Source organism: Orbicella faveolata, unplaced genomic scaffold, assembly GCF_042242905.1.
Source record: "Orbicella faveolata isolate gen_17 unplaced genomic scaffold, um_ofav_v1 contig_36, whole genome shotgun sequence".
NCBI lineage: Eukaryota > Metazoa > Cnidaria > Anthozoa > Scleractinia > Merulinidae > Orbicella > Orbicella faveolata.
Genome location: NW_028301565.1, coordinates 8,185,998 through 8,201,198, shown reverse-complemented (window position 1 = coordinate 8,201,198; position 15,201 = coordinate 8,185,998). Strand labels below are relative to the sequence as shown.

General features: G+C 40.1%; 1 protein-coding gene across 1 annotated transcript; it reads right to left on the bottom strand.

Annotated features, from left to right (window-relative positions):
* Positions 1–4,891: 4,891 nt before the first annotated feature.
* LOC110042945 (short transient receptor potential channel 3-like) lies at positions 4,892–14,232 on the bottom strand. Its single transcript, XM_089274937.1, has 8 exons — positions 13,059–14,232; positions 10,931–11,228; positions 8,831–9,341; positions 8,236–8,431; positions 7,314–7,472; positions 7,135–7,194; positions 6,818–7,000; positions 4,892–5,584 (listed from the first exon to the last, which is right to left on the bottom strand). Exons 1-8 carry the CDS (start codon positions 14,055–14,057, stop codon positions 5,549–5,551), a joined length of 2,442 nt encoding a protein of 813 aa, XP_089131063.1. The 5' UTR covers positions 14,058–14,232; the 3' UTR covers positions 4,892–5,548.
* Between the last annotated feature and the right edge of the window lie 969 nt (positions 14,233–15,201).

The following is a 15,201-nucleotide window of genomic DNA, read 5'->3' as shown; positions in this document are numbered from 1 at the left end:
TATCCAATGATCCAGTTTTTTAATGATCCTCATTGCGTGTGTGTTTGTGTTGGATTTTATTTTTATTTCAGTTTAGTTTTCTATATTTGGGCGGTGTTTTTAATGAAACAATTCTAGTCATGCTTGTTTGGTCTCTTTGTTTGGGAATGGGAGAGGTTAACTTAACAGTAGTTTTTATTTTGGAATTGCAAATCTCTAAGTTGCATTTTAATCAGATTAACATTTTGCTGAGACATCATTTGCCTGATCTGATTAATTTACCAAAAAGTGAATTGCGGTGCCAGAAGATAACCATATCCACCTCAAGGGAGTTCAATGGAAATTCTGAGTTGTGTGTGTGTGTGTGTGTGTGGGGGGGGGGGGGGGGGGGAAGAATTCGAAACTTAAAATTTTGAAAAGGAAAGTATGAATGTGAACTGGCATTTTCAGTGGGGTGTTCAGAGGAAGGGGTTTGCTCCAAATGCATGTGTTATGATATGAGCCCTTGCTACTTCACTGATGTTGATAGAGATTTGAATATCTTCTGTATCTGCTATAGTCTTACTTTCTACAGTAGTGGGTTATCAGCCCTCAGCCCTCAGCCCAACACCCAACCTAGAAAGCCAGGTGATCACAATTTGTCTGGTCCCTATCCTTCAACCTACCAGAAGTACAAGACTCCAGCTGACATAGCTCATAGGGTCTTAGATACAAAAACCATCCCTCCACAACAAGGTGGTGACCCCTTAAGATGATTGGAAGTTGGGGGAGAGAGTAAACAAAATTTGGTGGCAGGGTCTGCAAGGGTATAGAATTTATCTGGAACACAATTATATGAAACAGTAGAATTTTGTTGCAGTGTAGGCTACTGAACCTTCTCCTTAAAAGTGTCTAGGAGAGATGGCATATGGTATTACCTTGGAACAAGACTTAAACTTACTATTGGGGGAGGAGGGATGGTGCAGTTGTCATGTGTTTTCTCACAATGGTGCTTTTTGCAAAAAGGCATGCTTTCCAAAATGGTTGGTGTAAGACGCAGACTTAGGACTGCAGGTCAGGTGTTAAAATGCAGACTGAAGACTTTTTAAGTGTTACTGTGTGTCAACAGTAAACAGACCAACCTTATTCAAGCTAAAAGAAGTGAGAGTTGAGCATAAATAGTTCTAGGGTTAGACTGAATATCACTCGGGTTAGCTGGGAAGGATCTAGGGGGCTTTGGCTGGTTCGGTCGAACCCCCTAGATTGAAAAAAAAAAAAGAAATAAAACGTAACATGCTAACTTGGCCTCAGAATAACAGAAATCCTATTTCCAATTCAAGGACCACAATTTCAAAAATTTCCAGCATGAAAGCCACTGGTCCCCCTGCAGGGGACCGCCTTTTGGCAGCTCGTATCTCGAAACCCCTGCTCTGTATCCGCCCCAGGGTTAGCCTGAATATTTTCTCCAGTTAGCCTGTTTAAGGTTAGCTCTCGATAAAACACGATTCAGTTATAATAATGTCTGCAGTATGTATTTCCCCCTTACTCTGCAGTCTCCAAAACAAAGCACGAATGAATAGCACACAAGCGAAAAACACAACAACATTAGGCATTAGTGTGTACTACTTACGAATTCGTCCTCCGCTTTTCTTTCTTCAGGCAACGATACAAAAGTTCATGAACAAATAGCATTTAAAAATTTTCATCAGCACGAAAAAAAAGTCATATTTTATATGTTCCGTAAAATTAAACAAGCTACAAGAAATTGCGGTTCAAAACCTTAAAGAACTTGACACGACCTTAAGAAAAGGAAAAAAGGTACCTCGGGTGAATTTGGAAAAGCTGAAAGTTTCGTTTCGGAAGAGCTGTCTTTATCGCCCGAGAAAACTGACAACACCGTTCCGATCCTCTCGATCACAGTCAAAATAGCAGCACGGATCATTGCCCAAAGTAGCCGACTTGTTTGTAACTGCCTTGAGCGGGCAAGATCTTGCCAAAAGCCATGACAATGACGTGTTCGTTTTTGATTCGTCGTCCGCCATTTTGAAAATGGAAAGGCGGGAAGACGAACCGAAATCTACCGCGCATGAGCAGCGGTTTTTCCGCCGTGCCAATTGAGTGTTGAAAGTAATCATGCAGTTACTATGGTTTTGGTTATACTAGTCTTACTATGGTTTGAGATTGGCTGAGCAGTCTAATTGGTACGTAACTGATTTGGTTTGGGTCTTACGACACTCAATTCAGTGAAAACCGCTCTACAAGCTCATTTATTAAGAGAGTAAATACGGGAGGAAGAATATTACGAAATCTTCCAAGTTCTTTAAAGGTAGTTTGTTAAATGGGTGATGTCTCTCAGAGTATTTAGAATGTAGCGTAGTCTACTATGCAAATCGTTGTAATGCTGATCTTGACCTACGATTTTCAGAAAAAGAGTATGATGAAAATAGAAGAATCAAAACAGCGAAGATCATTTTCTTTGTGTTTCTTTTGAAAATTTTTGTTGTTGCAAGATAAGGTTACCTTTTGGTGTATTTAACTGATCAGACGTTTTGCAGTAAGTAGTACCTGATTTTCTTAATTTTTAAAGTAGTGTCTGATTTTCCGGCCCTAGAACCAAACGAATGCCAAAACGGGAATCAATTCTTAGAGTATGTAGTTGGTGTTGTACGATTCTGAGACATAGAAAGAACGTGAGAAAACTATCCATTTACTTTCAAGGGTGTGATTGTTTGCGAAACGGTCGGAATAACTAACAAAAGTAAAAGAGGAATTTGTAAACTTCTTAGATGGCAAAACTTGTCTAAATTCTTTTAATTATAGCATTGCTCAAGAACCCCTTTTTCAAACTTTTAGTGACTTCTCTTAACTACTCGCAGGTAGGTGTAATTCTGGGTTCGATCGCGTCTAAAGGTCCATTAGACCAGCCCTTATCTTCAGCTTTACTCTTCCCGGGATCGGGGATGCTAGTCCATTGCAGGGTGGCGCAATTGCAATGTTCCTGGCTAGGGCTCGAACCCGGATTGTTCGATCCGGAGTATAATTGCATATAAATATAATTTGTATGCAATTATACATGCGCCTATCAATTTACTGTTTACCACCTGCGAGTCATGCAAAGAAGCAAAGGTAGAATTCGTGGTAAAATAAGTAGAGATACATTGCATTGCAAATATACACTTAGTTGAAAAAGAGTTTTGAAAATTTAGTGGTAAGAGTATTTTAGAAATATATCAAGGTTTAATTCTGATGTAACTATTCCCGAGTGGGGAGCAGAGGGAGATACATGTATATTTACTGCCACTTTTATAGTAGAAGTGCAGCCTAATGATTCAACCGTAATATTAGATCAATTGAAATCCTATGGACACTTTTGTAATTAAGGATTTAGTTAGTTATTTGTCGTTGCAAGGTAGATAAAATTACAATTATAAAATTATAATTTTTGCTTGTAAATGGCGGTAATATATGTTTAATAAAATACTTTTGAATGTAATTTATCTTTGACTGCACTGTAAGGCACTTCAGCCACAATTAATCATCTTTTTTATTGACAAATGGTCTTTCTTTTCACCTCCCTCCTCCTCCCCCAACATATTGGTCCATCCATCGTAGACCCAAGATTCCAATATCGCTTTGGGGTGGGGTGGAGGGGGGGGGGGGGGGGCGAGGGGAGGTCGGAATATTAAATTAAGACTTCACATTTTAAGACTATCGTAAACTGCCGCTTATTAGCCTCCGAGCAGGCTTACCCTCGAATCACGCGCACGAGCGGCGAAGAGCGGAACGAACCGGCGGGAAGGAGTCTCGTGAAGAGGCGCCAAGAAAGTGAGCCTGCCCTGATCTCTGTAATTTTTTCATTTCTGCTTCGCCTGAGCGAAGTGAAATACCATTGAACGAAAAGCGGGAAAGGCGAGAAAACGGTCAATCTGTTATGTTTGATGAGGAGCGATTAGATCCCCATGGATCGAGTCGGTAATTTACAGCACGTTCTCACAAAAAGTAAGTGAGTCATCCACATTTGGAGTCAGAGGAAGAGTTGTGTACGCGTATTACTGATTTTTTAACAAATTCCAGTCTATTTCTGGTTAAATTTCAAACTAATGAGGGAGCAGGAAATAGCAGTTGAAAGTATGTTTTAAATGAATCAAGACGTACTTGTCGCGTTACCGACTGCATATGGGAAGAGTTAAATATAACAAACGTTTAGAGAACACCCCTAAGAAAATACGCGCGCTGATTGGTTGAACATCGTGTTTCTATTAAACAATTAAATTACGAGCTTGAGATTTCTATCGTGTGATAGTTGACGAGGGCGCACCAATTAAAAGGTTGAAGACACAAAATGTTCAAATTTTCCCCTTTGTTAATCTGAAATGTTTTTGCAATTATAAATCCTTTTTCTTGAATAATGAATGCCTTCTCTAGTGAGGAACGTTGCCCGGCTTTTTGAAATCAGGCCGATTAGGACACAAATTTGCCGCTGTTTCAAGGTGCACGACCTGATCACGTGCGAGTCGAAACTTCAAGTTGTTGTTTGCCTAGGGTGTTAGTGAGCTTTGTTCGACCTAGGGAGTTAGTGAGTTTTGATCAATGACACGTGACACGTTCTCCTCGGAAAACGTATTTGAGTTGGGAGGTATAACAATAATGATGGTTATAATACGGTCCATAACGTTAACAAATACCTAAGAAACAATTACGTTTCCACATTGTCATTCTTTTACCTTCATCTGGCTAAAAAAATTGAACTTCAAATCTTCCTGGCCTTTTAAAACAAAACAAAATCACCCTTGGGACGGCAAGACGCTGGCCGCGGCCGCTTGATAGAGGTGGCCGTTGAATAGAGGTTTTTATTACAGTGTATAGCTGACAATTTTTCGTTTAATAGGGGGCCGTTTAATAGAGGTTCGACATAAGATGTTTTATAGCTTGATTGAAAACCATTATATGAAACATTTATTTAGATCAACACTGCTGCAGCTCATTTCGCAACGTTTGTTTTTATGCCGCTTATAAGGCTCCCCCGGATATAAGTCCATTCAAAGCCCCTTACAAAGTGGTATAAGTCCAGAGCTTAAAAGCGGCAGTTCACGATATGTTTCATTGGGTGATACTTTGCCACGAGTCCCGAGAACTTTCGGCCAGGACTAGGATTGTAATCACGTTGCAATGCTTATTCAACAGTTGGTGATAAAATTATACGGACCCTTTTAGCTTCTATAATTGATAGATCCGAAAACTAGAGTTCATGAAAAAAATTCAGAATGAGAAATCATTCATGAAGCTGGGGCGTGTAACAATCATGAAAGAATGGACACTTGACGATGTATATACAATTTATATACCTTTGACTTCTAATGCAAAATACCACACTCATGCATGCTATTATTTAATTTTTAGTATACTCATCATGATGTGGCAACTATACTTTTGGCTCCTGAGTAAATTCGTTGATTTTCTACAAAAATTACTTCATCAGGCAAGAAAAAAATTCCTGTTTTTCCCCTTATTCGTTCATTTTGAGGTGACTTGGTCGAGGTACAATGCTCTGTTTAAGACTCTTGTTCCACTGAAAGCACTGCTTCATCTTTTACTTAGCTTCTGTTTCTTGGTTGTCTCTCTTTTCCTAAACGAAAATAAAAACGCGAAATTAGCTATGGTAAACTTAAAGTCTGCATGAATTCCTTGAAAGAGTGAGTTCAGTATTAGCAATCGAGATTGGATGCCCTTCCTATTTAAGCTTATTTACTTCAAAACGTTTAATACCCGCGACATCATTTCGTTCGTTTTACTGAGTCATGATACTTCTTTGTCGTTACGAATAACCGGGAATATCAAAAAAGAATTGTGTCGGCAGTGGTCGATGCAGGTATCTGTTAGCCCAATATTTGACAGACCTAATTGTAGCTCTGTCATACAGGAGTGGAGAAAGGGAACGCTCCATCACAAGGACTCAGAGGTCTTAGTTTTATCTATAGGACGTGAGCTGCGAGGCTCCTTAGCATGGTCACGTATCTGTAAATTACTTTTGTTTGAGCTGACAAAGACGTGCGGGCTCTACATCATACCTGCTACATCGTGCGTTATGTTTTGATGTCATGGTTGCCACAAATTACTCGGCATTAATCTCCTGCAAAGTCTGTGACTGTCATTATGAACTACACTGATACTACGATTATCAGTTGAGTAAGGCGGGACAAAAGTTTGGTCACCAAGTTTTAACGTAAAAATCTTGTTGTTGTCACGAGCAACTGGCTCCGTATCCATTAGTAACTTGTCGGCCTTTGACGTCATTGGCAGCAAAGCGCGCGAAATTGTAGGCGACGCGACAAGCGACCAACGACCGTTGATATTGCTACCAATGGAAACGAGGTAAGTTGCCCGTGACAACACTATAATTTTAAGGCGAAAACTTCGTAACCAAACTTCCCTCGTGCCTTACTCAACTGATAATCGTAGTATTTGTGATATTTGAAGAAATGCCTTAATTTTGACCTCAAAATGAAATATCCTAGTCATCTTGAAAACGGGTTTTCCGACTCGTTAACAAAGGCAAACAAACAGTCAGTCACAACGTACGTCTGAAAATAGTGCAAATAACCAATTACAAGTCGAAGCAAAAACCTGCCCAACTTGATCAAGCGGACTTGGCAATCTACTTCGAATTCAATAACAGCTGCAATATTAACGTGCGTTATCTGACGAGAAGAGCCAAAGGACTCTATGACTGTTAGCTCTCTATGAATGGCAATAGTAGAACATGTGCAGGGTAGTTTGCACCAAACGCCCAGCTCTGTGTATTCCGCCACATTGCCTATCATCTCTAGTGCTTAACACGTCATGGCTTCACATAGCTTACCGTTGGGGTCTGATGACGAAACCGCTTGACCACATTTTGCAGGCTCTGTAATGTTTTTGTGACCTCCATTAGTTTGTGCTGTATCTCTACTGGAGGAGGAGATTCCTCTTCAGGCTCGTCGATTTGTGGTTTTTCTTTCGCAGAGAAATAGCGATGAATCAGATTTTTGATGACGATTCGGCGCTAGAACAAAGGAAACAAAACGATTATTTTTTCTCCGAAAAGACAATTCAAGTAAAAAATATCAATGTATTTGGTGCCAAGAGTATAGAACCTCAATCAACACTCGGCAGTTTTGCCCCCGCAGAAATACTTACTCTCTTCTCGTTTGTCCTCACTCTGACAGTATTTTGTCCACTTTCAAAATGTCCAAGACACTGCGAAAGAAAGGAATTGAACACGTCTCTCCTCACATGTACTTTAGTATCAAAATAGGACTAAAGACGGAGCAAGGGTTAATCAGATAAGCGCTACTCATTTACACCAGAGAATTTACTTTTGTAATCCAGTGGTATCGTCTTGCGAGCCAGTGAAGCGCCATAGCGGCCTTGTCTATAGGAAACAGGTTAAATGGAGGAGGCAGAGCACTAATCTCACTGACGTAATACATCCAGACACGGGTCCGCGCAAACTTGAATTTAATGTCTTTCTCCTCCTGTAAGAAGAAATACAGTTAGAAGCTTTGTCTTAGAGACCACTTCACGTTTAATTGAAATTTCACGTGAAGAAACATAGTCGTCTGTTAAAACGAATTCTAGATTAGAAAAAAAAAGCGGAAAAAAGACGACACCCTTCTTGCTTAGGTACTTCCCTCAAATTTGGGTAAATATAATCTTTTGCCTGATTTGTTTCGTTTTGAATTCAATATGGACGTCTTAGGAAGTGAATTATTTAACATGTGAGTCCCACACAAACACTGTTTTCAATCGCTACAAACGGTACTTTTTAAGTTGGACGTTCTGCCAGCTAAAATAATTTTCTTGGTAAGGGTCAGTGATTAGGCCATTTCCGAATTATCATCTACAGCCTCTTTCTCTAAGCGAGTATTGGTGTCCGTCCTTTTATATGAAAATGAAATTTCATTCACATGCAAATTAAATTTATTTTCATATGAATGGTTTTGCAACAGGCCTCGCTTTGATAGAGAGGCTTCGGTCAACTCGGAAATGGGCTATTTGCTTGTGTGCTTGAATGCTATGAAGAGTGCGCATCTTATTCGCGTGTCAACTCGGGGTCCGAGAGATTGTCATTAAAACACTGTCTCAAACTATGTCCTCCATTACTTTCTGGAACGAGCCGTGATAAACATTGGTTTTTGAAACAATGCACAACAGATCATAAAAAATACCTAAAGAAACCAATAGTGAATCAACAATCTCAATGCTTCCTAAGAGACCATGCATTAATATAAAACTTACATCCACTTTCTTATAGGTGTTACTGAGCATGGCAATGAGAAGATTCAGTGCAACCAACACGGAAGCGAGGCTGTATGTGGCGAACAGTAAATGGCCCGTGACTTCAGTTATTTGAGCTTGGTCACTGGTGTTGAAGGTGGACATTTCTACGTGCCCGAACAATGCCCAAAATAAGGTGCCAAATACTCCCTCAATTCTGTCAAGCAAGAGACAAAAAAAGATTATTTAGTAATATAGAATGTTTTTTTTATCATTGATAATCTGAAACCAATTTTATCACCTTGACATCAGCTGGTAATAAAACACACAGCAATTACGAAAGAACGGTTTAAAAACTCTATCCAGGGAAGTATGACGAGCGCAAAGCACGGAAAATGACTCGGAAGGGATAGCATGTTACTACACTGCATGTCTACTGAGATGGTGCATACATACAGCGTAATAACCAGCTACCAAACCAGGCCTGATGATTCTAGAGATACAATTCATGTGGTTTGTCATGAAAGCTTGGTATTACGGTTACACTTCTTGGTTTAACTATATTTATCATTTGTCGTATTTAGCATTTGGAAAGTTTAGAGGTAGGGTAAGATACCTTTCAAAGGCGTGGCTTGTTGTGGTGTTGCTGTTCTTTGTGACCTGTGTCGAGGTCTGCACGTACTGTGAATACAGTTTTCTCATGGCGAGAGCAAACGCACAAACGTTGAGGGAAAAAAGCACGAAAAACTTCATGATATCTCTGCCCATATTCATGAGCGATAAGTGAAGCGGTCCCAAAGTGGAGTCAACCAGAAGAACGTGGGAAGCCTCAAAGAATGTCAGAATCACTGCGAAGGAGTAGAAACTGTTAGACAACAGCAGGAGGTGGTATGGGGCGAGTGAAGTGGAGCCCAGTAGCTGGCGAACATGCACAGTCCAAGAACCTGAATCCGAGGCAATGAATGCGTAGCCCACGATCCATAAGACAGCAGCAATAATATAGCTTATGATCATGGGTATTACAGCGAGGTGCCACCAGGCTGACAAGTATCGCTCCCTCCCTTGGTGCAGGGAATGTTTGATTTCCTGAACAGTGATTCCTATCACCCAGATTCCAATGATTATAGCTAAAAAATTACATATGGAATCAACCATTAGTCATCCCTTGCTCGTTCTAGAATAGGTCGTTTTCACACTCACGCAATAAAAAAATAAATCGAAAACCATCCGGTGGAAAAAGCTATGAAATTATGTTATAGAAGATAACTAAATAAGCCATTTCTTCAAGTTTTAGGCCTGTGCGTTTCCCCAAACTTCAGATATTCGTCGAAATGTTTCGCCGATATTTACAGAGCCCAGTATGAAAACGCCATGTTGGTGTACTTCCGTGGTACACCAATATGACGGCCGGAAAATAGTGTAAACATCTGGAACTTACTTTGGCTATCTAGGCGACTGATTATCAGTACTGATCAAACAAGCATTTACATAAGCACTTTTCCTAATGCTTTAACTTCTAAAAAGGCTCAAAATCATGGGATAAGTATATATTTTTCGACACACTCGATCATAGCCTTGTGTCACTCGTCTCCATAACTCTGAAATTCAAAATGCTCTGGATTCCAAGCGAAGCACGCTATTGAGCTGTAAAATTGTAAACAGATATAAATATACCGCCTCTTGTGCCTGATGAAGACAAAAACTTTGGAGGCTCTTTCGTTTTGGATTTTAGAAAGTGATGACGTCACGTGAAAACGATCTATGTGCAATACTGATGCAGCCAAACACTGCCTTGCAGTCAGGTAGCGAGAATCGTGAATAAGGAGGTATTTTCTTGACGTATCATGAATGTCTAAACTAATATTAAAAGAAAGTGTATGTAAATTAGCCGGTAATTAAAAACTGAAAAAAAAAAATCTCCAGCTTGGCACTTTAAAAACAAGATTTCGTACATTACGTGACAAAAACCTAATTTGTTTATTAAGAGTCGAAGGAACTAAAACGTGGACTATCAGTAACGAGTTAACACACTGGAAAAACCCTGGTAAAAAGTGTGATTTACGAGCGAAAGCAATAAAATCTCCAAAGGGTATTCTCTCGGAGTGTTGATTGCTGCTGGGGAAGTTCTCAGTGATTTTTCGGTAACCAGAATCCTGTGTGTAAACGGATCCATCCACCTACATCATTAGATAAGTCTGTGAGCTCTGTTTAAAATTTGGGATTTGGCGCAGAACTTTCAGTTTTATATAAATTAGTTTAATTTCCACAGCAACTCAACATGTAAGCTGGGTTAATTTTATATGGAAGGTTTACACCATGACTTGCTTTTAAACAGAATCTAAAGGTAGCCTGGGTACGGCATAAATACACAAATTACAATATTTAGAGAGGAAGCCACATCAACCTTAGTGGTTTCCATGCGGATCCTTTATATTTTGGAGATGCTAGTTTTTGTGAAATGACGAAAACTGGAGAACCCGGAGGAAATCCCTCGGAGGAGTCGGAGCCAGGCGAGAACCAACAACAAACTCAACCCACACATGGTACCAGGCCGAAATCGAACCCGGGTCACATTGGTGGGAGGTGAACGCTCTCACCACTACGGCATCCCTGCTCCCCATAATATAATAAGTACTGACTGCAAGAATTTTGTTTCAAAATAACAAACTTGAAAACCAAAGTTATAAAAATATACCCAACATTAAGGTCAACTTACTCAGTGGTGTCAGACGTAAAAACGAGTCATATTTATCCTGGAAGGCTGACGCTGTTACTAAAACCAGAAACCATAGAACAGAGGAGGCTTGGCTCATCAGCTTGAACAGCGGTATCTCCAGCTTCTTTGTGAAACGGTTGGACGGAGTAAGCATATATCCCAGTATGCAAAGCGGCATAACAATGGTGTACAACATGACCAGAACAAATTTAATGAGAAAAGACAGTTGATGCCATCCTGATGTTCCCTTGTACACGACTGAATTCAACATCACTTGACTGTAAGGGTGGGCTATAAACTGCAAAACATGTCATGTAGGAAAAGTTTGAGTGTAGAGGAACATAAGAAGCAGAAATAAACCACCCGGCCTGTTGGTTCACGGAAATGCACTTACCAGACATCACTCTAAAGAGGCAATATTAAGAGCATGGGCCCTGAATAACTCGCTTCCTTCTGTAGGTATCCGGCGGTCACAGATGACGTAAAACAAAAGAAACAGACGACAAGACACACCAAAATACAGAGAACGAGATCACACAATTACTATTCTAGTGTACTAAATTAAAGCTATAAAATTAAAGAGATGCTATCATACTACGCGTGATCTCAATTGAAACGGTGGGGAAGACGTCAATTTTCAATTTCTGCCATTTCGTCTTGGATTTATCGCTAAATACTGATTGCATTTAGCTCTTTCTTCAACAGTTCACTGAATATCTTAATTAATTTCGGTGCCTTTGAGCATTTCGTGTAGGAGAGTTGGTATTTTGTCATCACTTAAGCCCAGGTTTGACCAAAAATGAAGCTAAATCCCTTGATAGTACCCTCGTAAGTATCTCAGCAAAAAAGAAAATTATTATCTGCTGCCATATAGTTCCACGTGTCATGATAGTTAGCTAGCCTTCTCCAGCACGTTAGCTTTTGCAAATAATTTGGTTTTGGAAAGCATGATCCATGTGTGCTAAAGGAGATGTTATCGGAGAACAAATTCAGTTAATCTTTCAATTAACCATAAACTAGGAGATATAGTCTAAACTGGTACACCTGAAAGATGTGCTTGAGTTCTTGAACATATGACATTCTGGGAAAATCCGCTCAGTGAGATTAGCTTATGGTTTTAAAAATGTAGTTTGAAGAGGACAGCCTTTTGACAAACTAACAAAAGCGCTATTTTAGAATTTAGCAAGTTATTTATGGCAAGTGCAGGTATGTTTTCTTTATTGTGTTTATGAGTTGTTTATGCCGGTTTCTGTGTTTCACGGTTTAAAGGTGTGGACATGTTTCACTGTTTTATCGAAGATTATTTTACTGTTGGTCTATTATCTTGTTTGTTTGTTTGTTTTTATGCGTTATTTAGGTTTACTGAGCTGAAACCTTCTGAGTGACTTAAACCAAAACACTATGGTTGATATTAGACCTTCTACAAATTTTCTCAGTTATATGGTTTCTGGCTTCAGCGATGCACAATAAGAACTAATGAGTTGTCTTTATTTGTGCTTCTTAATTCGCTAAAAGTACCTCAGAATATAAGAGTTGCTATTAAACAGTCCGTGATTGTCGGTTAGTCTGCATAATCGAGTCTCTGATTCGTTATGCAAGCAACAGAATACCAATGAACTAAATTCCTTATCAGTTAAATCTTGGAAGCCGCATGCAGGCATTGTTAGGCTGGCTAATACTTGCTAGGATAAACAAAAACCCCACACGCACAGAAGTTTATAAATTCCCTTGATTCGGGAAAATATCTTAGCTCAGCTTGAGACCCCCAAGTTGCTTTTAGACTGCCTGTTGTTTCACGCCGGAAACAGAAGGCGAAAGGTAGTAATAATTGGAGGCGAGTTGTTAGTTGGAGCAGTGTGACACGCGCGGCAAAACCGCGGAATGTTTGTGTCGCGCTTGTGTTCTCGTTCTCGCGCACAGCTCCAACCCGCTTCGTGCGGGGCTGTTAAGTACGGCTACACGTAGGCTATTTCGCAGGCTAGCGAGAAAATCACTCTACACAGCAGTTGTAAACAGGCTAGAAGTTCTGAGATAGTCTGATGACGAGTACGTACCGACAACCGACATAACGAGAATGAGGAAAAAAGACACGATTACAAATCCAATTAGGTATTGAAGTCTAGCTTACCTTGACGTTGTGATGTTTTATGGCAAGGTTTAGAACACGCAATCGCTTCTCTTTTTCTCTCAAATGCACTTCCTCTTCCATCTTTTCAAGTTCCGGCATGTCCATAACAGCAGCGATTTCCTCAAGATTCCTACACTCATCAAGCAACTGAATCGCAAAATTCTCACACTGAGCTGAAAGGGCTCGATAATCGTCACGAAACTCGTCCTCGCTGACTGCTAATTCCTTCAGTTTCTTCTTTAATACTATAGATCGGAACAAGGGGTCGCTAGCTGCATGCTCAGCGTTCCGTAGACCCAAATTCTTGCTTTGGTGCAGAAATAGGTGAGATGTATACAGAGGGCTTGCTAGAGCTCTGTAAGTGTTCAATTTTACCAAAGAATCTTTAAGCCTGGCCATCGATTCCGTTTCACTTCGTTCGGCGGCATCTTGAGCTTTCTGTGATTGTGGATCTTCCACTTTGTATCCCTTGCTGACGAGAAATTCGACAATTCCATAGTTTCCGTTCACTACAGCCAAGCCGAGCGGCGTCAGAAACTCATCAAACTTCCCTGAGGAATTTAGTGTTTTCGATGTCGTTGCTGAACTTCTTTCTTTTGCAGTGGAGATTCTCCGATTCGAATCATATGCCACGAGAATCCTGACGCACTGCAAGGAATTGTTCCTAACAGCTTGGAACAACGTTGAACCAATTTCTGCCTGATTTTTCAGGAGCGTTTTGATAATATCGATTGCTTCCTCATCAACTGCTATTTGCAGCGCGGTTTCTCCGTTAGTATTTCTGCAATTGACGTCGACTTGTTTGTCATGTAGTAGTTTCTGAACTGACTCTTTGTCGCCGCTTTGAACAGCTTCAAAAAATGCTTCTTCATCTGCACTCAGAGGACCAGGCAATAATTCCATTTCGTCAAGTTCAACAGTTGTTGTTGATTGTCGTTGCGGCGAAAACAAAACATTTCGACTGTTCGATATCTCTTCTGCTTCAAATGAGGCAGACATTTTGCTATGTAAGACGTCACCATGATAAAAGCCCTATGGACTTTTCGATGTTCAAAGCAGACATAGCAGTTTGCCAGACAGTTAGATCGCTGATTTCTTACTATAAGCGGATCTGTTGGAATTTGAAGACTCGTGATTTGTTTACGGTTGAGCAGCTTGGTTAGTTCCACTTGCGTGCTTCGTTTACGTTGTTTACTAATTATTCAAACACTTAACTTTAACGAGGGTTCAAAAAAGTCATCCATTGTACAAATACAAATCGAGGAAATTTTGTTTTGATGCACCTTTGAAACCCGAAAACTATTAAAACTAGAAAACTTCTAAACTTATTGAAAGAAAATGACATTTCTTGGGCGGCTCCGTATTCGGTAGACCACTGATAATGACACTACATTCCAATTTTCCAAAGCTAAACTTATACACTGTGTATTGGACAACCCTCACCAGCAGAGAACAGGACGCGTTTGCTGTTGTTTATATGCAAGATTTTTGCAAATTTGCAATACCATTTTTTTTTAACATAGGGCATAAAGATGGTTAGTAAATATGGCTTGACAAGTATGCCAAGGACTTTTGGCCTTTTGGCCGTGACTTTTGTAGTCACGTTGTACAGCTTATTCAACAGTTGGTGAAAAGATTCTTTGTACGAACTCTTTTACCAAGTGTCTTTAAAACAGCCAGGGAAGAGAGTTGATAAAAGTACACTTCAAGGAAGAAATTCAGAATTGGAGATCAATTCTTAAGCTGCTAAGTAAGCAGGAGCTTTAAATGTCGCGCAGTGAGAAGAATCTAGCCAGATCTTAAAATTGTATAAGAGCGAACAGTAATGAAAGAATGGACACTTGAAGATATATACACGCCGTATATATTAGATCTTACGGATCAGAACCCTTCAAAGACAGCAGACAGCTATCATGAATTAGGAGTGACACAGTGTAAAACGGGCGACTATGCTGCTGCTCGTTACTCTCATGAACGTGCACTTCATATTAGACTAGAGCATTTTGGTAACAGGCATCAAGAAACCGCTAGCAGTTACCACGAGTTAGGAATTTCACAGTGGTCTATGGAAAAGTATGTGTGTGCCCTCGACTATCACAAGAAAGCACTAAGCATTGCACTTGACGTACTGGGAGAGCATCAC